The sequence below is a fragment of the Nesoenas mayeri genome, assembly GCF_963082525.1.
Source record: "Nesoenas mayeri genome assembly, chromosome: 6".
Classification (NCBI taxonomy): Eukaryota; Metazoa; Chordata; class Aves; order Columbiformes; family Columbidae; genus Nesoenas; species Nesoenas mayeri.
In genome coordinates, this window is record NC_137545.1 from 11,127,673 (window position 1) to 11,153,569 (window position 25,897).

Genomic DNA, 25,897 nt, shown 5'->3' on the forward strand with positions numbered 1-25,897 from the left:
GTTCTGTTGTTGGGTTTTTGTTTGCTTGTGTGTTTGTTTCCCTAACTACTTTGTGTATTCACTGTCTTTGCAAAGTCTATATCTAGTGCTTAAAGTCTGGCTTATTTTACTTAGAAGCCCGAGTCTTAAATTTTCCTAATGGAAATTATAGGGAATTTATGATATGAGATGTATTATTGGTGTAAAAAGCTGATTTGTAATGGGTACAGGATTATTTTCCTAGGATGCTATGGGTAATGTCAAAAATAATGAGTGGGGTCATCCCCACATTGTACTGTGTAATTAAAAGTAAAAACCCTATGCCAAATGTACTGACTGGAAAGAGATGTAGATTTTGAGTGTGTTTTCAATGAAACTTTTTTAGTGATTTAAAAAGCGCTATTCCCTATGGCTCTTAGGCTCTTGAGCTGGGGAAGCTATTAATTTTCAGTAGGTCTTTTGGATAATCATCTTGACTGGGGTGTCGAATGTTCCCAGAAGGAGTTGATGTGTTCTGGACGGAGTTCTGCTGAGCTTTTCCTTTCATTCAGTTTAAGAAAACTTAGTTCCATTGTAGATGAAGATATTTAGGAAAATATTATGTTGGGTTTTTTTCTTCCCCCCCCCCCCCCCCTTTCAATAACAAAGGGAATAATGATGAATAAAATCTGCTCAGGTTGTGTGTGGGTTTTGCTCTGTAATTTTCTTTTAAGCATTTAAGCTATCTATATCCAAGGTAATTTTCTGTACTCCTAAATGGTACTTTGGCTCTGTTTTCTTTCTCTAGACTAGTTTTACTGCAGGATCTCTCTTCTGATTTACTAAATTCCAGTGAAGTACTGAAACCATAAAAGCAGTGTTTATTTAGACTTTGAACTGGTCCCTGGTACTTGAGTGTCAGTTTTTATAGTCTCAGCCTTACCTGGATCTTTGCTTGAAGTCACAGTCACCTTTTGTCTTGAGTGGAGAATACTTGACAGGGGTTTAAGCTTCAGAATTTTCTTCTCATTCTTTTTTCCATTCTTCTTTTAGGAGTTGTGCAGACACAGTACAGTCCTTCAGCTCTAACTTGGTACCTTGCTTTTTGGATCTTATTTTAGTTAAGGGCTATAAAACTTTAGCATCAGTAGGCTATGTTGGGCAGGACATCTATTATTTCAGTTAAAAACTTAAGTGGCATTTGGGGTTCATTTGAGGCATGTTTTTAAATTGTTCTAAAGTAAGTAGGAGTAGGAGCATATGTCAATACAGCAGTTGCATACAGCTGGTTTTATGTCCAGATCTGGGGCTTTAAATTCATGCCCATGTAGGTCTTTGCATTCTTGCGTTGTCAACTCAGATATCAAGTGCCGTCCTCATGTTTGAAACATTGTGATGTAGAATGGGGGGCGAGGGGACTGGGCAGGGGCAGTATTCCTCTGTCTAATAGAATAAATAGATTTTTATCAATAAGTATATTCCACTTAATTACGTGGTGCTTAGAAATTTGAGGTGAATGGTCCAGTGTTGTGCCCTGAGATGTGAGCCAGGACACTGCTGTTCTGAGCAAGCTGACTGTGTTTTGAGTGGATAGAAATTACTAATGAATCCTTTTACAGGTTGAAAAATTCCCTTTCTGATGTCTTACTGCCTTCATTTATTTGTCTTTTATTATATAACACTTCATTCTAAATCTTTGTTTTACAGATTGAGGAAAGGCCAGAAAAAGACTTTGAGAAGGTAAGACAAATCTTCTGAATTCTTCTGCCAATACTGATTTCTTCATGTTCTTTTTGGTAGGTAGAACTCAAAGTGAGTGTACAGAAATCTTCTAGAATAAACACTGTGGGGCAAAACTTCAAGTTATTTGAGAGTTCTACTACTACTTTTTTAAAGACAAACTTTTAAACCTCTGTGGTTATTCAGAGGTTAAGGAGTTGACCTTCAATAACAGTTCACTGAAATTGCCTTAGGCTAAGCCACATGAATACTGGTTTTGTTTATTGGATTTAATTGCGGTATTATGAAAAAATAAATAGTAATAAAGAGTTGGATACTGCAGTAATGAGAAATTGGCTTAATGCAGAACCTTCGGTACACTAGAACAGTTGAAGTGGCTATTGCTGCAGAATAGCTAAACATCCATGAAAGGAGAGGAGCTTGAGGGGTAGTCCAAAGCATCCACAAAATGTATTATTTTAAGTTTTTAAAATATCTGGCAAGATGATACTAGCTCCTGAAGACTTTTCTGTAACTTAGAGCTAATATTTAGAAGCTAAGCCCTACAAACTCATGTGTCAATAGTGTTTAAATACATCTGATCAGCCTTTTCTCATTAGTTTCTCTTGTTAAATCTTGATCATTTGATATCTCTTCTTAGGTTCTATTTTAATCAAATCTGCATAACGTAGAAGTACAAGGGTTGGTATAATATGTGTATTTTTTTAAAAAAATGACAAGAAACAAACAAACATGCCCCCCACCAAAAACAAATACAAACCCACAATGCATCTAGAAAAAAACGGTAAGCATTTTTAACTGTGTGTGATTGTAGGGAGCACGTACTGTTTCAAGTTTATCAGCAGCTACCTTGGCTTCTCTGGGTGGGACTTCTTCACGAAGAGGCAGTGGGGACACATCTATCTCAGCTGATACAGAGGCATCTATTAGAGAAATTAAGGTAAGAACTATTTTAAACCAGCATAAATTCTTAGGAATCTGTCTCTTAACTATGGCTTTTTTGATCAGAAGGTTTTTATGCCTTGCATTTGATAAATTAATAAACTATAATGACATTAAAGTAGTGCTGGTGTTCCCATTACTGACTAGAAATCAGTGGTAGGAATTGGGACTGACAGGCTAATACTAGCTAGGACTGTCCCTTGCATTGTTATTAAATAGACTAATATTATCTAAAGGGTATTATTAAATATGCTTTAGACTTCTTTTTAAATATGAGACTGTCATGTCTCCCTCTTTTGGCAGTTCTAACAAAATGAATTACGTGCTGTAAATGAAAAGTGAAGAGCTTTATTGGAGAGATGCTGCTGGGAAGCTAGTGTGTATTGCAGGAAAATTTGGGTAAAGTCCTATGGTATACAATAAGAGATCAGACTGATCGTAATATACACATCCTCATCTAATAGGAAATGGCCTCAATATAAGGGGGATTGAAATAATGCAAGAAGTACCACACTTGCTGGATGCTAATTTGGGGAGCAGGCTGTATTTTGTAATCTTAATTTGTGATTCCATGAAGTTACGATCATTGGAATAGCAAATAGCTGTGCAATCCGGTGTTCGTTTCATTGAGTGCTCGTCTGGGTAGTCCACTGGTAAATTGTTTTTTGTAATCAGTTTTTTTAATGCTCCATTCTGAAGACTATTGTGAAATGGGAAATCTCAATTCTGTTAACTTCCGTGCATACAGTTTATAACACTTCTGAAATTACAGCCAGTTAAAACACGTGGAATTCATATTAGGACCTCAGATACAAGCAGATCTGTCCCAGTTTCAGCACTATAAAATTGCTGAAAGAGCCATTTGGTGGTGACCAAGGACAAAAGAGGAGAGAGACTGTGAAATAGGACTTATAATTAAATTTGGTGTGACGGATGGTTTTCATACAGTCTTTCCCGCATCTCTGATATAGCTCATATTTCAGACTTGCTTTGGCAAAGAGGGTGATAATGAGTGAAATAGGTAGAAATGGGCTGTGTGGTTGGGGTGTGTAACTGTTGGAGGCTTTGAAGCTGGGTCTGCATCTTGTCCTTAACGTTGAAGATTTCATTTTTTCCAGTCAAGAAGAGCAGAATTAGCATAAACTCCTCACCAAGAAATCTCACTGTCCAGCAAGGCTCAGGTTAGGATCAGATGGCTTAGCCTGTGTGGTAGAAATATTTAAATGAGAATTTTCGGTACTTGCTTTTACCTGTCAGCTGCGCTTCTGCCCATTAGTTTCAGTGGCATCATTCACCTTTCTTACCATTTCTCTCAGGATATCTATGAGTTAAAGGACCAGATTCAGGATATAGAAGGCAAATACATGCAGGGACTGAAAGAAATGAAGGTACTGGTTTGCTGCAGACCGGGAGTGTGATCATTAACACCACCTAAACATTCAGAGAGTCAGTGTGAGACCTAGAACTGACCTTGCATGCTTTCTGCTGGGAGGGTTTGCAAACTGTGTGAAAAGCATTTCATTAACTGGAAAAGTATCTGTTCTGGCCTCGATTGATTGTGGTGAGAAATGCTTCCAAATGTTAACTGAAAGACTGCTGATTACCATTGCATGTTGTCCTTGCTGTTTTGAGAAGGTAATCATTTTGCTAGCAAATTAAAATTATTAGGGTTTTTTTATAGTTTCTTAATCCGGAAGCCTCCCAATACTGGAAGATAAACTAAAACTCATGGCCTACAGTGCTATGAAAAATTGGAGTTTAAAAGCTTGTATGTTTTTATTTTGATAAGGTCCAGCATGCCTTTGGGAAGTTGTGCATGCAAGGTGGTGATTAGCAGTTTGGTTTCCTATTCAGATCACAGAAGACACCCCTAAACAATTCTTGTAGCAAACCTTCATGTCACAAGGTGTTTTACGTGAAGAACGAACACTCACACCAGTTCATGAAGAAATAAATGAGTTCCAGTGCAACAACTAACTTGTGCATCCCCATACCACCACCTGAGAAGTGAGCAGCAACATGAGCTGCGTTTTTTGGAAAAGGCACTCTTGCAAATATGTATGTAGACATCCAGGCATATAATGTAACATTTAGCAACAATAATTGCTGACTGTCATTGACTCAATGCTGTGACAGGTGAAGATGCTGCCATCTGGAGTTCTCAATGGAAAAACAGTAGTTTGACCCTTTTTCTGTAAAACCTGCTTGTTTGGTTTTTTTTCTTCCCTGATCACTGTGTAGCAGGTGTAGCAAACAACAAACTGCATTAAAAATGTAGGTCGTATTTCAATTTGTGTCCCTTACACTGCCTTTTGTGGCGATTTGTACTTTAGCCACACCGCTTGATGCTAAGAAAACAAACCGTAGCATGCTGAAGGAGTGGTGCAGCTATTACCTTCACTTCTTACTTGCATATACTTCCTTTCCAGCTAATTTCTGAGGTTTAATCCTACCTGTGTTTCCAAATCCTGGCTGCTTTCCTTGGCTTGGTATTTCATATTCTTGGTCTGGAAAGTGCACCAAAACACCATTTGTGTTTGGAACTGTACAAATTTATGTCCTTAAAGACAAATTCTCTGATTTGCCAATAGAAAGGTAAACTAAACTGATTCAAACTTAATTTTGTCATCAGCTCACCTCTATCATCCCCAGTTCTGTTGACTGAATGAAAAGGGAAGTATATGAAACTCACCTGTGCTTTAGATGTAATTATTGAAATTACTTAAGTTCCCAGAGAAATTGCTTGATCTGTAAACTAGAATGTTGACACGAGTGTGCTGCTTGTTTTCATATTTGCACTGTTTTGTTTATTTTTATTTCGGTATTAAAATCAAATACTGCAAAGTTTGACTGCACAACATGGAAAATGATCCTGACCTTTATTTTGCCATCATCTGTTGTTAAAAATACCTCAGTATCTTACATTCGGGTCAAGTTGTTAGGAGAGGTTCTCAATACCCTGGGAATTGTGTCTTACAGAGTACATTTGTAAAGAAGGGATGTGATATAGGAAACCTAATGAAAAACGATACATCAGGTCACAAAAGCTGCACCTTTTTCATGGCAGATTCTAATTCCCGAGTCAGTATATTTAGTGGTTCCCACACTGCAGTGATCCTGGAAATTTGTGTGAAGTGGCCGTCAAAGGCATCTAAAATGATCTTAAATCAAGGCCAGTTTACCTTTAAAAAAAAAATGGACTCGTCATCTTCAGCAGCTACTTTGAGCTGCCAATGTGCAGGGCCAGGGGGAGGTCGGAGAAGGAAAAAAACTGAGACAGCAGCAGCTGAAGCAGCAGAGAACAGGAAACGTTCTTTTCTGTCCTAAGGTAAGGTTCCTTGCTTGTAAACAGACCTCTGGTGGGAGCACAGGGAGGTTATCCTCACCTTGGGACACTTGGTAAGCCTCTCTAGCACATGATTAGCACTGGTTTCCATAGGAGTACTCAGCATGCTTGTGGTTTAGTACTTAATTTTCTTATTGAAGGTCTTGGTTGGCAAAGTGTCTTTTATAACTGACTGACTGTGGTTGCTTATTCTTTGCAGGACTCTCTAGCTGAAGTTGAAGAGAAATACAAAAAGGCTATGGTGTCAAATGCTCAACTAGACAATGAAAAGACAAATTTCATGTACCAAGTAGATACCCTGAAGGATGCGCTCTTAGAGTTAGAAGAACAGCTGGCAGAATCCAGGCGGCAATATGAAGAAAAAAGTAAAGTACGTATACAGCTATGGCATGTTATTTAACAGGGAAAGATTAGCGGGGGGAGACACAGAGACCAAATATGCAAATTTTGGGAGGAGGCAACCAAATTACTATTCAAGATTCTAAATAAGCTATTGTTCTCCTTACTGTTAAAGCATATGGAATAGCAGCATATTGTATGGTTGTGATACAAATGGAAATCTTCTCTAAGTTTCTGTCTTACAAAGCAATTTCTGAAGAAGTGAAGAAATGCTTTATATGCTAAGGCTATACTGGTATGACCACATCCTTTCATATTCAGTCTTTAAAGTATATTCAGAGGGTTTGTTTGTGTGACTTCTGGAGTATTTTTACACACACAAAGCTCTCTTCATAAGGCCCATTGAGGAGCTGTGCAGTTTATATAGTGAGAGCAGCTACTTGGTTGAGAGTTAAGTTTTAAAAGAATTCAGTGTCTGGCAGATAGTGAGTTGGTGTTAAACAGTAAAGCTGTGGCTTGTGTTAGCTTTTCAGAACTGGCTTCTTAGCTTGGGGCATTTCACTATAGTGTACTTCAAAAGCACGTAGTTACTGGAATATACAGTGTGGGTTTTGTTTCTAAAGTCCACAATGTCTAGATAACTTTTAGTACATGGCTACATCGAAAGAGTGGGTTAAATTCCCATCCATCTATCTGCAAAATCTGTAGGCCTTGAGTGTAAAAGCCAGCTTGCTGTTCAGCTTATGAAGCTGGCTAAATTATGTCTGTCACTTCCATATTTGATGAAAAAACAAGATATTTCTTGGAAAAACAAGATAAAAATTGTATTTTGGGGGACTGTGATTAGAGGAATATTCAAGAATTACATTGCAGTAAGCATTTTCTTTGTGGTTGGGCATATTTTCTTTTTCTTTCATGGAATGCTATTTTTTATCAATAAGAATGTAATTAATATTTCATTATTCACAGGAGTTTGAGAGGGAGAAGCATGCTCATAGCATATTGCAGTTTCAGTTCAAGGAAATCAAGGAGGCTTTGAAGCAAAGAGAAGAAATGCTTGCAGTAAGTAACTCTTTTTAATGGCTTCTTTGATTGGTATGTTCCCAGTTAGCTGTAGGGGTGTAGAAGGTGAGGTATAGAGAATTTTATTCCCTACTCAAGTTTCTCATGTGAAGACATACTAGTGTTTCAGGCCAAACAGGTTCAGAGCTGACTAATATAGTCCTTTCGTAAGTATTATCTGAACTTGGACTTCTGTTTTTGCCTTGTCCATAATATGAAATAAGCTGTGTTTCGGGCAGCTGTTTGTGGAGATGCAGAGGAAACTGATGGAACTGTCCAACTTGTTTTAAGTCATCTTGTGGATAGTTAAGATTATCTTCAGGAATGTAGGTTTCGTTGAGATGTCAGGAACTCTGCAACTGCATGGAGATACTCTTTAGCTTCCAATTTTTTTCATTCTGTGGCACCACTGCAATCTTAACCTTCTTTGTTAACCTGTTACCTGCTTTCTGTCTCCTTGTTTTGCTCCTGTCTCTCAGGAAATCCAGCAGCTGCAACAGAAACAGCAGAGCTATGTCAGGGAAATCTCTGATCTTCAGGAGACAATAGAGTGGAAAGACAAAAAAATAGGGGTAGGACTGTCAACTCCTGGAATGTGTTCAGAGTGGCACTGTTGTTTTCCAGCTGATCCTGCTTTTGCAAACCCTCATGAATAAAATACTCCCTAGTGACTTTGCTTGGTGTGGCTGTTTTACTATATTAGCAGTAAACTAGCAAATAGCAGTATTTGCCAGTATAATAAAATCCAAGAAAAACTCAGCAGCTGGTCTGATTTCAAAGCCTAGGATAATTTATTTGCTGTGGTGCACCATTTGTATTTGCCATAGTGAGAAAGGAAGTGCTATTTATAATGCAGTTCCATCAACACTGAATTTTTGCTTATTCAGATTTGATCTGCAGACTGAGCAGAACCTGGAGTGTAATGCAGAAGCAAGAGCTATTTATGGGTTATTGGGATGAAAGTCTCCTTTGCTTCTAATGCCTTCCCACCACCCCTATCAAAGCCAAATGGAAGCATAGCTTGCTTTTCTAACAATAAGCACTGAAAGACTTGCCGAATATAGAAGGAGAAAGAAATCTGGCAACTTGCCCTTGCTTGACATGTCCAATAATTTGTAGCAATTTGAAACTCAAAATTTTCTGATTTTTGTTACTGTTCTATTTATGGTTTTTTATAGAAATATTGGGGGAGGTTCAGTAGCACAATATGCATTTGCACCTGGTACATCCCCGTCTAAAGATGACTTACTGGCTGCTTTCAAATTAAGTGAAATGTGCTGCACTCATTATGGTAACCCATGGAATAAAAAGACTATTAAAATCTGCTGGGCCTGCTTTCCTGTTGTTCAGTGAACACGTGGGAATTGGCCTGTGTCTTCAGTGCGCACTTTGAAGTAATATGGAGCTGAATTAACTTGTTTAGCAGAAAGAAGGAAAAGTGGATCCTCATTTTAAGGATTCCTGGAGAAGGATTGGGCTCTGAATGCCTTTGGTAGGAATTCCAGGTTATTGAATAAGCTGTGCATTTCTTGGATTTGAAGTTTATCTGTGTGTATGTAAACTTAGTCCTTTGATCCGTAAACTTTACCTTTTTCGTACATGCCACTTCCATGAATCTCTGAATATCTTAAATCTACTCATTCTTGTTTACACTTGCTTTTCATGGTCTTTACTTGTCTTCCTTCCTTTCTTCATGTCTCCTCGCCCTCTGTCTGTGTTGGGAACTCAGGCATTAGAGAGGCAGAAAGATTTCTTTGATTCCATAAGGAGTGAGCGGGATGACCTTAGAGATGAAGTGGTTGTGCTGAAGGAGCAACTGAAGGTATGCAAGAGGAATAAAAGAAACTTGTATTCAACTGCTGACCTTTTCCTCCTGTACGCTTTTGCAGAAAAGAATTAATGTAGCTCAGCAGCATGAACTCTATTCTCATGTTGCCTCAAAGGTGCCATTTCAGGAATTTTCTACATAAAATCCTTCCCCCTAATATTTACCATGAGCCTTTAATATAGATGATAGTATTAAGTGGTTACTTTTCTAGGAGATGCTTTTCTGAGGAACGTTTTATGCAGCAGATCTATGTAAAAAACAAACAAAAACCAACAAAAACTGACAACTGTAATATTCTGTGCTCATTTCTGACTTCTAGCCATGTTTAATGGAGCAATTGAAACAATTATTTATTGAGAATATCCAGGACAAGAATACCTGAACAATCCTCCCATTTCTGAGCAGCAGGCTCAAAGCATTGCTTTTGTTTCTCTACAGAAACATGGAATAATCCCAGACTCTGATGTAGCCACCAATGGGGAGACATCAGACATTCTTGATAATGAAGGACACTTGGATTCTTCTACAACTGTTCCAGGCACAACTCAGGCATTAAAGACGGGAGGAGATGGGTCGCTTGGTAAGTGCTGTATATCTTTTCATATCTTTCTTTCTGTCCATTCATCCATCTTTGCTTGGAGTTGGGGCATTTGTTAGTGGGACAATTAACACATCACGCAGCATGCTACTTGTCAAATCACTTCCTATGCATTTTTCTGCTTAATATTTATTATCACTTCAAGTATGTTGTGCAGTTTCCTGCAAAGGCAGATTGCATTTCCCATTCAGGGCGACAGAGGACGAGAATACAAACATTACATTACAGATAAGTAGCAATAATTCAGATTACTATTTAAACTCTGATTTTGAAAGTTGTCCCAGAATAATCCTACTGTTGTTCGATATTTTTCAGCACATATCCTAAAGAGTCAGAAAAAAAGCATTTTAGTTTCCTATAAAGAACGTCAACGTTGGTTCATTTATAGACTTGGGAACTGTAAGTGTCTGCTGAACAACAGTGCTGGGCACTGTGGACTCACACTAATGTACAAATTAATTTTCTTGGTATCTAGTGCTATTGAGCAGTTCATTCTAACACTTCAACATTTTTACTTGTTATAACAGGATTATTGCTGTTAAATTCAAAGAATATAACTCTGAGGTGCATAGTGTTGAGGAGAAATCTGGTTGGCAAAAACATCCTTCTTACAGAGTTGTTTGCGATGAATGGCCACTCAGAGAACTTGTTATACTTATTATGTTCTAAATGAACATATTAATAAATAGCGACGGGCAGCCAACCGTTTCAAGTGCAAGTTGTCTTGCTTTTAGCTGTTGGCTGCTTTTTTCCTCACTCAGTTTTTGTGGGGAAATAATCTGGAACACCAAAACCAAGGTAAGGGTGTATTTTAAAATTTAATATGTTTTCTGTCTTTCCTTACTCTGTTGTTTTTGGAAACAGGTACAACATAGACCCAAAAGCTACCTGCTGAAACAGCAAACACTGTTGTTCTAATACCTTTCTAATACCTTCATCCCTTTGAGTGGATGAAGTGGCTTTAAGAGGCACAGAGAACCTGAGCTTTGGTCTGTGTTGGTGATGTTAAACAGCTGAAGCATTTGCTTGCCTATCAATTTTGCATTCAGTGTTTGTCATACACAGTGATGATACCTGTTTATTTTGCTTAGGAATAAATTATTACTGAATAATCCTTGATTACTTCCTTATAATGGCATCAGACACACACTCTTGCATGCATAGTGCTGTTAGGGTTAAAGTTGCAGATAATATTGCTGAGAAAAAACAATGTTTACTGTTAGCGCTACATCTGCAGGTTTTACTGTTAAATTGCACTGCTTGAAACAGTTGTCCTCATCTACAAAAGCTGTAAGTCACACAGCCAAGAGCATAAATCTTCTCCTTTACAAAAACACAAGCCAGCACCAGAGACTTCTTGCTTTGAGAGGGTGGTGGTGATTTTCAATGATCAGAAACCCGCAGCCCTTACTAATTCAATTGCTGCTTTGCCTCACGTAATTGGCAAAAGCTGATCTTTCATTAACCTGTTCTTTGATTCATTCTCTTTCGGGTTTTGAGCGGGGAGGTAAGTGCTATGGGTGTGGTCCCTTCAACTTTCTCAATGGTCTTTTAGGCAAAGCCAATGAAGTGGACATGAAAAATGAGATTTTGGAGGATGTGGGGAAAAAAGAAATCTTGCAGAATACTGAGCGTGAGGAACACAAAGAGGAGCAGGAAGTACAGACATTGCATGCTGATGAAAATGCTCAGGCAGAAAAAATGGTTGAAGAATGTGATGCCCTGTCAACGGAGGTGTTACCAGATAGTAAGTTTACAGAACAACTTCAGAGCCTTACAGAACATGTATCAGGGAGTGCATCTTCAAATGGTGATAGTGACACAGATGATTTGAGAAAGGAGACCGAGTCCACAGTCACAGCAGCCCAACAGCCTGTTAGTACAGAGGTGAAACACCATGACCTAGATGCACGGACAAATCAGGACTTGGAGGTGGGTTCTCTGCAAGGTCATCAGGTTTTTGAGGCTCCTCAGGAGATGCCTGACATCTTCAGTACAGAGCATGAGCTGGACAAAGCTGCACCTGAACAGGAAGAACAAGAGCATCTTAAAACTAGCCATGGCCTGAGTGACAATGAAATGGATCAGGAAGCTGATGTTACCAGTGAGAGCTGTGAGTTGGCTTCTAACCAGGCAGGGCTAGCAGAGGTTACAGTAGGAGGCTTGCTTAGTGAAGAGGTAAATGAGGAGAGTCACGCTGAGGGACTCCAGGACTCAGAAGAAGGTCCTGAAAGCAAAGTTCCAGGTGTCTTGGAGGAAAGGCTTGTTGAAAGCAAAGACTGCGCTGATGGAAGAACAGATGAAATAGGAGGTGATGGAGCTGAAAAAGCAAATGAGGTTGGGAGTGCAGTTCAGGGTCAAACGAGTGAAATGGAGTCTGTGGGTTTGGAGGGAACGGAGTCATGTGAAAGTGATGTCCCAGCAAATAAAAGTGAGAAGGAAGACAGTGGAGATCAGGCCCACATCCAAGCGGTTTCTTCAGAGGGTAGTCCTGCTGCATCATCAGAGGAAGAAAATATGCAAGATAAAAGTGAACTTGAAAATGCTGTGGCTGAGAAGGATGGACAGAAGGAAGTAGTAATGGAAGAGCTGGAGATGTGTTCAGATTCTGCAGAAACAGGTGAGCAAGATGAGGCATCTGTGGAGGCTGTAGGCTGTTCTACTGAGGGAAAAGGACACATACTGGAGCAGGCAGAGCCAGACACAGACGTTGTGAAAGAGATGAGGAGTCAGGAAGCCAGTTTAGACTCAAGTCTTTTAGATGACAAAATTAAAGATTCAGAATTGGAAAGAGGGGATGAGTCTGGGAAAGAAAAGGAAAGTAGGACAGAACAGATAGAAGATTTACAGCCAAATATAGATGATCAAACAGTTCAGTGTAGTGAAGAAACAACAGGTGATACAGTGGAAGAGAAAAGTATTTCTTTAGAAGGTGAAGTGCAGAATGTAGTTAAACAAGAGGAAGGTGAATCTAAAGAGGAGTCAGCTGTAGATGTTAGTGTAACTACTGAAAACAAAGTTGATAAAGAAACACTGAAAGAAAATGAGCAAGAATTAGAGCTTGCAGACCACCATGGTGGCGGATTTGCTTCTAAGGAAGGTGCAGATAATTCCCTGGCACAGAAAGCTGAGCAGGATGAAAATGCTAGTGAGCAAGTTAAACTGGAGGGTCAAGCGGATGAAAGACAGGAAGATGATGGTGATGCGTTTGATTTTGATGAAGAGTCAAAACAGATACTAGAAACTGAGGGAAAATGTGATGGAGAGAAAGCCGATGCACAGAAAGAAGAAAGTGATGGAAACAGCACTGTGGGAAAAACTGCCCAAATGGATGAAGCTGGAGAAAGAACAGACAAAACAGAAACCGAAGCTGCCTTGACTGCAGATGACAGTTTCCAGCATAGAAAAGGAGATGAGCCTGAAGAAACAGGGCACTTGCAAGGGGAAGCGTCATGGAAAACTGATGAGGAGACCGATGTGATAGAAGATGAAATCAAAGCATCAGCTTCTCATAAAGTGGAAGAAATAGAAGATGATGATGTTTCAGAACAGGATTTGGAAAGTGCTAGCAATAACAGAGATGAAAGCAAGGAGGATTCACAAGGTGGCAGAAGGGGTAAGGGTAGATCCAGAGATGACTGCACAATATCCTAAGTTGAAAATCTGAAGACTACACGGGTTACATGCCGTTTGATCAGTCCCAGTACAGAAGCATGCACTTTGCACAATGCATCAGACCCCAGGAATGCTCCAAAGGTTTTTTTCTTTATAGGTAACTCTCATCATAACACAATGTTACGTAAATAGTAATTATGCAAGTATTAAGTTATTCACCAATGTACCCAGCAACGAGAGATCACGTGTGGGTTTTTGCTGTGTCTCAGGTTTAAAGTTTATCACCAAAAGAGCAAGCTTTCACAAATAGACTGTCTTGCAACTGAAGTACTTTTAGTGTGGAAAACTGCTACTGAGGAATTTCTGTATGAAATTCTTTTTATTTCTAGCCTAGATGATTGATGTCTTGAATGTACTTATCTGCACTGGATCTATGCGCACTTATGCACATACTTATGTGTACTTATATGCATTAGATCTACAGTAAGTGCATTAACACATCATGAAGGAACTCAGTAGATCAGCAACACTGATCTAATGTTGGAACTTCTTTCTGAATAAGCCTAGGAACCAATTTTTTATTTTTTTTACCATCAAAAAAGAGATACTCTCATTCCACGTTGTATTTCTAATACAGTCATATTCCAAAATATAGTTAGATCACTGTGAATCTGCTTAGTCTAAAGGCTTTGGAAGAACAACATAGAGATTTTTAAAAAGTGCAACATATATGCCTTAGTTTGCTGAAAGAAATAGATACCTACATGTTTACTTCCTCCTGGAACTTTGCACCATAACAGGCCTTTTACACCATGTCTCACATGGGTTTATTTTTTCTGAATAAAGTGTCAATACACACTGTAGTGTGTGCCTAGGTTCGTACTGTCTAGCTATGAGTATACAAAATATCTATTTTTCCAAAAAGTTTTTTGTTAAGAATTGCATTTCCTTACTGCATTATTTTTTGCAAACTATGACTCTGAAGGAATGTGTTTATCTCTGAAAAATTCTTACCTCTTCCTTTCTGGAAAGAAGATAACATTGCGTGTCTTAATTCTTGTTGGATATCAGACCAAAGACGATGATTGTTCTGTATACGAATCCCTGTGCCTTTTCAAAAAGCTAGATTGCTTTGAATTGCTGGCATAAATTAGACACACTGACTCCATTGGAATATTTTTTTCTTGCATCTTTGCTAGTGCTTGGGAGGAAGAGCATGTTTTGCATACTTAAAAGTTCATTTAAAGTTGTTTTAAACAATGAATATCCCAAGGGAATGCCAGTTGAGGAGTTGGCGGGGGGTGGCTATGGAACCGTGTATTTGTGTTGATGTTACAAACAGACTGCAAAATATCAAGATGTATATCAAAATGTACTGAGCTGTATATAATTGAAATAAACATATTTTATACTTTAAATTGCCTGTCCAGAGCACTGTTTATAAACCTGCATAAATATTTATTTATATCATTTCAAAAAACATTTTTCAGCAGCCTTCTCTGTTAGATTTATTGCATTGTGCTACGTAGCTACAAGAGTGATCTTACTAGAAATGGGCAGCCTTGATGTTTGAGGACCTTTAATAAGTGATGGCACCCATAGCTCTAAACCTGTAACGGGACTGTAAACCTGTAACTCTTTTCATATGGCTTCTCTCCAACTTACAACAGTTCCAGTGTGGTTTCTGTAAGTATTAGCAGTTGTTCTTAAGGTTTTACGCTAAAGGTTAGACTAAAAAGTCACAGATCTTAAAAAGAAGCTCTTCTTACTATGTAGCAGTATTTATGTAAAAGATTTGTCTCTGCTGTACTCACAACAATAATATATGGTTTAATGCTTAAAGTATTTTAAATGTATTTATATTTAAATGTTAAATACACATAAATATATAATTAAATGTGCTTACCAGGCTTCGCCTACCTTGGGGGATGGATCTATAAGCAACTCTGAGTTCAATTAGGCACGTGCTGGCACGTCCTGTATTTTTCATGTGAGTTCATTTCTAATAGATGTGCTTCTGAATGGTTGAGGGAATTAACAAGGACCTGATTTTAACTAGCTTTACCTCTTCAGAAAACAAAGAATCTGTAAGATGTCCTTTTTAAAGCCAGGTCACAGGAGAAGGAATGACAACTCTCATCTTAATTGTCCATGTACCAGCTTTTATTCCACAGTAACTGGGCATCTCTTGGTGAAACTAGGGTAGGAGCAGGAACATGGACAGGCAGTGAAGAAAAGCTGATGGGCTATAAATCCATTCTTGAACGTGAGCTGCTTGGAATTGTGAGAAGGTCACGATCGTCTTTACCTCTTTGGTTTTTGCTTGAGCATATGTACATCGAGGGATAAATCATCCTGAAGATAAAGGGGACTGCTAGATGTTATATTCTGAACTTAATAATTCTATGCCAGCTGGCATTTGAGTGGAATGTGTGCCGTAAGAGAGAGAGGGGGACAGTGTCTTGGGAGGAATTCCCCAGAAAATGCGTCTTTGGTAAAGTTACATAATTGAAAACTACTTTTGGCATTATCCTTGCAATATAGAACAGAAAAAGGATAAGATCAAAATCAGCCTTTTTATGAAGTCTAACGTGAAACCAAGAAATCACGAGATGAACTAACATCAAGATTCATATTTGCTGCTGTTACGTTACCCATTTTGTTTTGAGCAGGGCCAGCCTGCTGCTGAGTGCTGCAGTGAGCGCTGCTCTCAGTGTGTAAGAGTCTTGTCTTTCGGCATAGCTCCATAGCTGCCAATAATGCGCGCTGGGTGTTTTGTTCAATACCTAGTGCCACGTGTAGCGTGTAGCCCAGGTTTGTGCATTCCTGCGAATTCAGAGCTAACCTGAAATGCTTTCAAAAGCAGTAGCTGAAGAAACCTTTTTATTTTTCCCCCTAATCCAAAAATAGTGACAAGCCATGTGGTCAATGTTTCCTTTATTATGGAAAAGAACAGTCCTCCTGTCACCCTCAAAACTACCATTGCAAGCTGGTGTCTTCTAAATCCTATGTTTATTCACTGTTCCAACAGCCTGTCCCCAGCAGTATCCCCCTTTCTGAGAAAGAGAGGAATGCATTTCTCAGTATTAGTTGTTGTTTTCTTGTGTTCCAAAATAAACTGACAGATGTGGAGAGGGACTGTTGCCCAACCTGCTATTGACCTGACAGTGAGGATCTTGCACTGTTCTGCATAGCTGCTTATGGCTGCTGCTGTGATTTCATGGGATGCCTTCCCACACTCCAAGTACGGTTTAGCCCTCTCATTTGCATCAGTGTTAATTACTTTCTGGGCCATGCATCGTACAAATAACTCAGGTTAAAACCAGCTGCTTTTTACCATGTGCTCCCTTCCAAGTAGGAGGAGACACCAAGGATCTGTGGCTGATGAGGGGAGATGAGGTCAACTCCACCATGGAAGCAGCGCCCTTGCTAGCAATACCTGGAGGTCATGAGAATAGTCATTTGATTTACAAACAGGCCTGTACAATAGCAGAAGATGCTGATAACCACCACCTTTCTGTCCTGTTCTCTCTCAGGCCTTCCCAGGGCCCAGCTTCTCCTTCAGCCCTCTGTTAAGCTCCTTTGCATATGAAAGCCATGAATCGGGTGCAGCAAGTAGCCTGGGAATCATGTTACCCAAGTTAAATTTAAGTGAAATTAATGTCACACTCTTAATTATTCACCGTAGTGTCTTCCTATGTGAAATAAGGATAGTGACTGTTATGGATGAGAATTGTCATTAGCAGCTTCGTGTCCTAATTCGGTAGGTTGCTTTTTTTTCCTGCTCACCTGTTCTCAGGGTCCTCAGATCCTTGATTTGTTGGAAAAACAAGGTAGCTGTACAGAGATATCTGTTAGAGCTAAAGTAAGCTTTCTTTATTAGTGTGAGGTTTTAAGATAAGTGAAACCGAAGAGACCGCCATCTATACATTCAGAAAACTTCTCTACATAAATGACAGTTTTAGCAAACTGATTTTTTTCTGTGGTCTTGTAAATCCTGCTGCCACTGCCACTATGTCCTTTGTCCCAGTAGGGTGCACGGGTGTCTGTAATGAGGGAAGAGAAAACTGGTGGTGAGATGGAATTTGAAGGCTCATCCTAAAATGCCAACATCCATTTTGGAGGGAAAGAGGCTGGGGGAAGCTGCTGTGCTTCCTTACTGGAAACTGAGGTGTCATTTCTTCAGGCAGTTATAATGCAGCCCACAGCAGTGGTCATGCTAATCAAAGTCACTTAGCTGTATGCATGACTAAGTTATTTGCAGGATCAAGGTGGATTATTTGGCCCATTTGGAATCAGTTAGTTTGGGTTAATTTTGTAGTGGCCTAGAGGTTTCCTTCTGCATCAGTCCTTGTTCTCTTTCCACTTCTTAGTAACTTCATTTCTTTATCTTTGCTGACCTGTGACTCCCAACCCTGTCTCCAAAGTCTGAATATCTTCTGACCTTTCTTTTGCTGTTTGCTCTCCTTGCTTTCTTCCTTGACCTTTATTTTTCTTCTCTTTCTTGCATCTTTTACAGAATTTGTCTTAAGTTTCTTTTCCTTCTCATATAGATATGTAAAATTGTTTGATTATTTTGAAGGGGTTTATGCTTGTAAATTTTTGTTACTCTTGATAGTTTACAAAATGTGGTTTGTTTATTGTTTTTGTTTTATATTGTTGTGTTTGCTTTTTTTTCCCATGTGAATGCTCAGGTGTAACAATGTTGAGTGTGTTACAAATGGCTTAAAAAAAAAGATAGGACTGGAGGAGGTTCAAAATGAATGTTTAGAACTGCGGAACGGGGATGTCACTTTAAGATCTGTATTTGGTTATTGCATCAGAAGCCAAGGTAAAGGTTTTATTCCATGCTCTAAAATGATTGCTGGTATATGGGAACTTGTATACCCAGGAGGGGAATTGCCACATCATTACTAGCTAATGTAAATGTCTGCCGTATAGAGGGACTTCTGTTTGAAAACTTAGTTTTCCCTGTGATTTGATTCAATATAAATTCTTTATTCCCTTTATTTCGTGTGTTAACAAGAAAAATGGTGGGCCACGAGACTTTGGTCTGTTCAGGATTTTAGGGACTACAGTGTGGATATCTTTAAAGCTTTTAGGAAATACTTAAGTTTGTCAACAGAATTTACCTGGTAAAAGCCTTTTATCTGCAAATTGCTGTCCTTTCCTTTACAAACCAAACCAACAAAAAAACCCAACAACTTTTCCTGTGTGACCTTTGGATTTTAAGCATTTAATGAACGGTCTAAACCTTAGATGTGGAGTTGAGCTCTGAACACCCGCCAGCTTGGTTCTGCACAGGTGCTCCTTGCTGGCAAGGGAGCCAAGCTAAAGAAAACTGCAAAAGAACATACACATCAATCTTGTGGAGTAAGACTTGCCTGAGGTCAATATATCCTCTTCTAATAAGAATATTTGAATGCTATGATCTATTGAGGTATACCTGAACACACTAAGGTTGATTAATGAGGTAATTTTAGTGATAAGAAAATTTGAGAATTAAGACTTGTTGCAATACAGTACCTGCTAAAATGCTTTCACATTTTGCACCCTAAATAAAGAAGAAAAAAAAAAAAGGTGATATTTTTGCTTCTAGTTCTATTTTTTCCAGTTGTCTCACTTTGTAATGTGCACTTTGTTGATGAATGCCACACATATCCATGTGCTGATCTGTAGCACGTCCAAGTTCAAGTGTGACACAACAGTGGTCCAGATTGCCCATCACCTGCTTGATGTCTGACCAGGAGAATTGACTGTGAAGGATTAAAAACAAAAAAATGTTTTACCAGACTGCTACATTTGAAACAAAAATAATTTAGTGGTCAAATATTTTTCTGGTCATAATACTGGAGAGAACACAAAATGCTATTGCCCTGCTGTTTAGTAAAATAAGGGAAGATTTAAAGTGCTGAGAATGTGCTTAGCTATGATTACAGGTATTTACAGTACTTTCATCATGTTAAACTGTAAAGATGTGTGAGATTTTGTGTTGCAGTTGTGTTTGACCATAGAGTTCTTGCATGCTAACCTAACGTAGAAGATTAGCCTCTTTGCATGCAGCTGGGTGCTGCTGCTGCCGTGACAAGCATGTTCTGTGAGAATGACCTAACCTCCCCTGGCTGCAGCCCTTCCCCAGCCCTGCCTGTGGCCTCCTTGCCTGTGGTACGTGCATAACTACCTTCATCAGTAGTTTCACTAACCTTACCGGTTCGCTCTGGTATCAGATGCGCTCTGAAATGTGCGGCTCGGTCAAGTGGGCACTGAACTTTGAGTTTTCTCTTTCAGACAGGCTGAAAAAGCTCATTGATGAACGCGAATCCTTACTAGACCAGGTAATCACAAGAAAACTGAAATGCTGTGTGTTTACTGAATCCGTGATAAGAATCGTAGAGATTAAAAAAGAAACGAAAATAGCCCTAACGTAATATATAGAAGAGCAATGCTGTTGCCTTTCAGAACGTGCTGGGTTGCTCTTGCTGAGGAGTTACAGCCACTTTATTCTTCCTCTGAAACATTTCTCCTGCCTGTTAACTCAGGATACAGAAGAAGAAAGATGTAACCCGGTCATGTTGCTTATCAGTGACATTCAGTGTCCTCCATTACCTGAAATTCCTTCTCCAGGGCTATTTCTGAAAAATAATGCTTCATATTGGCCAAGCCCAAGGGAAAAGAAATATAAATATGGTCCAGAAATTGCAGAAGCAAATTCTGTCTCCAGGAGTAAGCCTTCCCGATTGCTGGGACTGTGGGCAATGGGCCATTTGGAAAGAAGTGATGGGGGAATTACAGTAGATGGGTAAATGGCAAAGTAATTATTGCTGCTACCATGATATTCTATAGCAGATATAAAGCTTATTCAAAAAATGGTAGCTGATCTGTTTCTCTACAGGATGCTCTATGCTTTCATTTATGGTTTATCTCCCTGGCCTTGAGACTTCACACAAAGCAAAACGGCTTTTCTAGTAAAACAGTCTTCTTCAACTCATTATGTTTGGTCTTGAACTTACGCATAAGCACTGATATTTAACATATGATCAGTCATTTGTAGGAAATTATTTTGTAATTTTTTTTAATTTAGGTTTTAAAAAAATTATTTGTTTTATCATACCTCAGTGAATTTGAGTACTGAGCCACACTCTTCCCTTATTGATTTTATTAACCAATTGTTTTGTGTCCTTCAGGTTAGAAAATTAAAGGGACAACTGGAAGAAAAACAAAAGAATGGCAAGATGGAAAACACACAATCTGAAGATGAAGTTCTAGAAAATGGGACAGATATGCACATGATTGACCTCCAAAGTGAGCTACATTTTTATTTTAAGAGAAGTTTGTGTCTTGCGCGTGAGTGAGAAAAACATATCTGTACAATAACCGCATGGCTCTAAGTAAAAATGAGCCTTCGGTTCTAAGGGAGCTTCAAACTGGGAGCCAGCCGTGCATCTCTATTAGTGGTGAGGGAATAATTACACTTTGCTTGAACAAGAATGCAGTTGCAGTTGGAAATCTCCCTTGTGTTCCCCAGCTGGGCTGAGTTCCTGGTTAATTTTGCTTTCATAGTGGTCAGAAGGGAATGAGGTGAGACTGGGACAGCGCCTATCTGCTGGGCACTGTTTTTGACAGAGAGCACGTGCCACCCTGCCACTGTAGCATGGAAATTTTCTGACAGACTTGTTAGAAGATGCTGTTGACACTTGTTCTGACATCTCTGATAAATCCGCAATTCTTTCAGGAGATGCCAACAGACAGATCAGCGATCTCAAATTTAAACTAGCAAAGTCTGAGCAAGAGATAACAGCATTGGAGCAGAATGTAAGTTCTTTGTTTGTTCTGTTTGTTTATGCAAAGGGAAAGTGTGGTTTATTATATGATAAATGAAATAATGATTACTGTGATTTTCCCTTAAAATAAGAAGCAGGAGTGTTGGCACATCAGGGCTACTGGACTTAAGTTGTAAAGACTAAAATGCGTTCATTTATGTATGGGAAAGGGTGAATTTATTATTGATGTTTACCGAAGGAAAAACATTCAGAGGCAAAAAGGTATATTGAAAGCACTTACTGAACTCTTCAGAATACTTTCTTATGCCTAGCTATTGACAATTTTAAAATGGCTTCTGGCATGTGATGTAGTATATATGGATTTTATACAAGACTGTTCAATTTTGACTGTTTGCTCTTATCCAGAGTATGTCAGTGATACTCTTGGTAAGATAAATTTAGTGAATAGACTGAATTGTTTGTTACTGGAAGCTTATTAAATATGGGTGTGTATTGAAGATCTGGAGTAAGTTACCATGGTATATTTTTTTCCCTCAAAATATGCCTTTATTTTACTACAGAAAAATGAGCATCTCCGTGATTATTGCTTAACTGCTAGTGGAAGAGTAACGCATCGGAGTAAATTCTTGGTACAGCTTTTAATTTGAAAAAATTGCCTTCACTTTAGGTAATACGGTTGGAAGGTCAGGTAGCCCGATACAAAACTGCTGCTGAAAATGCTGAAAGAATAGAAGATGAACTGAAAGCAGAGAAGCGCAAACTACAGAGAGAGGTAATTCTGAATATGAACTCTGATGGGCTTGCAGTCAGCCTGCACTGCCTGGGGAAACTGGTTTATCTGGTGCATTTTAGAGGAGGAACTACCCTTCTTGGCAGAGCAAAGAATAAACGTCTGCTTTTTTAATTGCCTTAGTTATTTGTTCTAGATGTTTAACCAAACTTTCAGCACTCAAACTGGAGTGACAGTCACAACTGTGAACTCCAAGTGACATCTCACTGTTTCTTCCCTAACTGACTTGTAATGCCTTGCTTTGTGCCAGAGTCGGTTCTCTGGAGCAATCGCAAGTTCTTCCTGTAGAACTTGAATGTAGAAGCAGCTTTCAAATGCGCAGGTTTGCATGCTGCTTTGCAGCTGTGAGTGTTCAACAGCTGTGTGGTTTGACATTGATCAAGCCGAAGAGTTCCTATTTCTAATTTGCTGTCCTTGTTGTGTGTTGTACTTGAAGGCTCATTACTTTGGGTGTTACAGCTTCTGGGTTTGTAAACACAAAACATTAGTTTTTTTAGAACACGTGACTCAAAAATTAGAGTAAAAACCTGGAAATGCTGCTGTAAAGCTAATTTGGGTGCTTCATTATTTAAGCACAGTGAAACTACCAGGAACGACAGCTTAAACTTTCAAGCTTCAGAGTCTAAACTGAAGTGCTAAATGGATGTGAATCATTCTTGCTGATTCACATTCTTACTGTCTGTATTTCTCGATCTTAAAACACGGCATCCTCAAGCTGTCTATGGTTTTGACCGTACTTGTCTTACCAAACTTTGTGATCTAAGTCGCTGCTACAACCAGCTTAGATATGTTCATCAGCTTCTTTCACACCTGCCTCCTGGCGTTTTGTGGATTTTTTTCAGTTTGGCTCTTTGCTTTTTCTAAATACCCCTTCTGCTATGCTGCCTGTAAATATTGCTCTGTGCTGTCCACCCGTCTCTTCCTACCTTCATCTCATGGTGGGTTTTATAGAAAACCAAGGCACTGAACCCACAGCTGTGGCTGCCGTTCTGGGAACCAGAAATGTAAAAGCCAGGCAGCAAGACAGGCGGATGTGACCCAGCAGATATCTCTGAGCATCCGTGCCTCTGAGGTTGAGGCGAAGTCTGAGCCATTTGTCCAACATTCTGTAAATACCTTGGATTCTTGGCACTGTGCTTAGAAAATATCTGCGTGTGTGTGGCCTTCAGAGCAACAGCACAGGCAGTTACACAACGTTTACGTTTAACTCCACTACTAGGAATTTTCAACTGCTTTATCTTGTAAGGAAATGCCAGCAATAGGGTCAGTTAGCGTTGGTGACTACAAACCTTGTTTTATCTTTGGAAATGGAAAACACTGTGAAAGTTACGGTTTTGTTTTGTTTTTTTCCCCTGCTTCCTTCCTTCAGCTCCGTTCAGCATTGGATAAAACCGAAGAGCTTGAAGTCAGCAATGGTCATCTAGTAAAACGCTTGGAGAAGATGAAAGCCAACCGAAGTGCTTTACTGTCTCAGCAATAACCACCACCTTTCGATGGAAGCTACTACTACTTTGACAGAATCAGAACAATGTTGCAGATGCTTCTGTCTCTTGCTGTCCGGGATGCTTTGTGTCATGCCTTCTGAGAACAGACAACTCCAACATTTGCTACGTGCCACCCAGCTGCGGTTCTCTCTGCGCAGATTCAAACCAACTGCACTGTATATGTAGGAGTAGCTGATGCAAATGGCTGTGCCTGCGGGGGCCCTTCAACACTGTTCTTTGGGTATGTTTGAAGTACAACAGCCGTCTACCGTATAAGAAGCACATTGGGCATCGCATTAAGTTCTCCATCCAGAAGGCACAGCAGCCATTTATTGCCATTTAAAATGGTATTCAAAGAAAACACTTTAACTGGACTGGAATTTTGTGTCTTGCTGAAAATTTAAAAAGAAAGAACGCACTGTAAGTTTTGGACTTTCTCATGACAGTATCTGTAACTTACTGACTACGGTAGAGTTATTCATGGTAGGTTTTTCATTTACAAATCACTGTGGAACCACAAGCCATTATAAAGCAAAATTCCTTCAGTGGAAACCATGGAAGAAGATGGTCTCGGAAGCAAAAGTGACCTTAAATGACTTTGCCAATAAAACAAAGGTGTTTGGAGGGATTTTTGCACCAGTTGAATCATAAGACTATTTTATTTCAGGGTAAATAGGCAATAGCTTCATTGAATTTTCAACTTTTATTTGTATTATTTAATCCCTGCTCTTGGAATTGAAGTAAACTACTTTTAAAGGATGTAAAGTTGCGTTAATAAACCAGCATAAGGCCGTGTTTTAAGAAATGGTGGGGTTTGCATTTAGATCTCTCACTTTGGTGCATTTGTCAAAGCAAGTGTCATTTGCTTAAACAAAGTACATAATGGGTTTTTTACATCAGAAACTATCTACTGGTCCATGAACTGCTAGGAAACTATGCCGCTACAGAATACAAGTCTCATTTTTTTAAAAAGTAACTGATAAGTAAAGAAGCACTTTAGAAAATATTCCTGCCTATGGTTTTTCTACAACTACAGAAGCAGCAAATGATTTCCTTCTAAGGTGACTGTAAAGTTTTTCCACTTTTCATAGAAATAATGTAACCAATGAAAAGTTGCAGGCAGTTTATGATACCCAACTAGCACTACAGCTCTGGTTTATTGGAAATTGTTCTGAATGTACTACTCAAAAGGAGAACAGCAGTTACCTGAAGAATAAAGCTCTCCTTCCCCATTCAGCCCTGACAGAAAAGCTTGTGAGTAAGGCAGGCAGCCAGGCCCTTAGGAACCTGCTCACGCCATAAAGCGGCATCTCCTGTTCCACAGGAACAACCTTCTGTCCATACCGACTGCCTCAATAGATACGGTTCTATCAAGCCAAATCCAGACCCAGGAGACCATTTCTTTCTTAACTTGGTCTTCAGATTCTCTGGTCCAGATTTTTCCCTAGCCTCTTCCTCACCAATGGGAGGTTAGAGTATGAACCGCTGCTATTTTCAACGTTAAGGGGATCGCTGGTATCTTCTTAGAGCACCTTCATAAATTAAATAAACCAAAAACAGTGTCTGAATGTGTTTCTCTGGTTTGGCTAGAAAATAACACTATTGTCTTCATCTCTTCTGAGCGTACCCAGAATTTTAGGAATGAAGTACTCAAATTCCAGGAAAAGGATGAAGAAGGCTTTTTTTTTTCTTTTTTGTGAAATAAGGTATGTCCTTGGTGATCAAATGTGGTGGAACATGGTGATCAGAGAAATCTTTTAAAATGGAATTTCCACTCCAGCTAGGGCTTGGGGTTCTTTTTGTCTTTTTGGTTTTTGAGAGGAACATTCAGGTGCAGAGCCAGGTTTTCTTGTGGAATACCTCAAAATAGCTGTGGATACCAATTTTACCAATTTACAATTTTCTGTGGTTGACTTGTGTAATTTCTGGTGTACAAAGCCTCCGAGGCCTAAAAACATGACCTGAGGGTTCTTTAGAATGCAAACAAACATGCTAAATACAACATTTTACTAACTGATTAGAAAGTACGTGGTTGCCACGGGTCATCTTTTTATTTGTGGTAGCAGTTAAAACTGCCTCTCCTGGCAAGGTCTAGGAGAAACAACCTCACAACTATGCGTCGGTCCAAAAGGCTAAAAATAATACTTTGCTCATCAAGAAGTGATGTGTTTATTATTTCAAAGTAGATTGCATCTCGCGCCCCATAAGCATTAACCTCATGAAAGGAAACAGACGTGTATTTCAACCTGGATATGCTCTTAGTAGAAATCTTTGTGTGTGATAAAGTAGCTGAATGTTGAAGCCACGTTTTGCCCCCCGTCCCCCCCCAAACTTTCAGTGTGACTTAGCTTTAGAACAAGGGAAGAAAAAGTACCGCTTGGTTTACTGCAAAATGTTTTATGTTTTCCTGTGAA

The 25,897-nt window shown here is 39.2% G+C and overlaps 1 protein-coding gene across 1 annotated transcript in view; it reads left to right on the plus strand.

The window, feature by feature from the left end:
* Positions 1–23,479, plus strand: part of LRRFIP1 (LRR binding FLII interacting protein 1) — a gene marked incomplete at both ends in the record, with an annotated part of 108,137 nt that extends 84,658 nt beyond the window's left edge. Inside the window, 13 exons of the mRNA XM_080346297.1 lie at positions 1,666–1,698; positions 2,513–2,638; positions 3,957–4,028; positions 6,186–6,356; positions 7,295–7,387; positions 7,867–7,959; positions 9,117–9,209; positions 9,654–9,795; positions 19,717–19,763; positions 20,613–20,730; positions 21,161–21,240; positions 21,877–21,981; positions 23,369–23,479. Coding sequence (XP_080202423.1) covers positions 1,666–1,698; positions 2,513–2,638; positions 3,957–4,028; positions 6,186–6,356; positions 7,295–7,387; positions 7,867–7,959; positions 9,117–9,209; positions 9,654–9,795; positions 19,717–19,763; positions 20,613–20,730; positions 21,161–21,240; positions 21,877–21,981; positions 23,369–23,479 — 1,284 coding nt within the window. The remainder of the gene's footprint in view (positions 1–1,665; positions 1,699–2,512; positions 2,639–3,956; positions 4,029–6,185; positions 6,357–7,294; positions 7,388–7,866; positions 7,960–9,116; positions 9,210–9,653; positions 9,796–19,716; positions 19,764–20,612; positions 20,731–21,160; positions 21,241–21,876; positions 21,982–23,368) is intronic.
* Between the last annotated feature and the right edge of the window lie 2,418 nt (positions 23,480–25,897).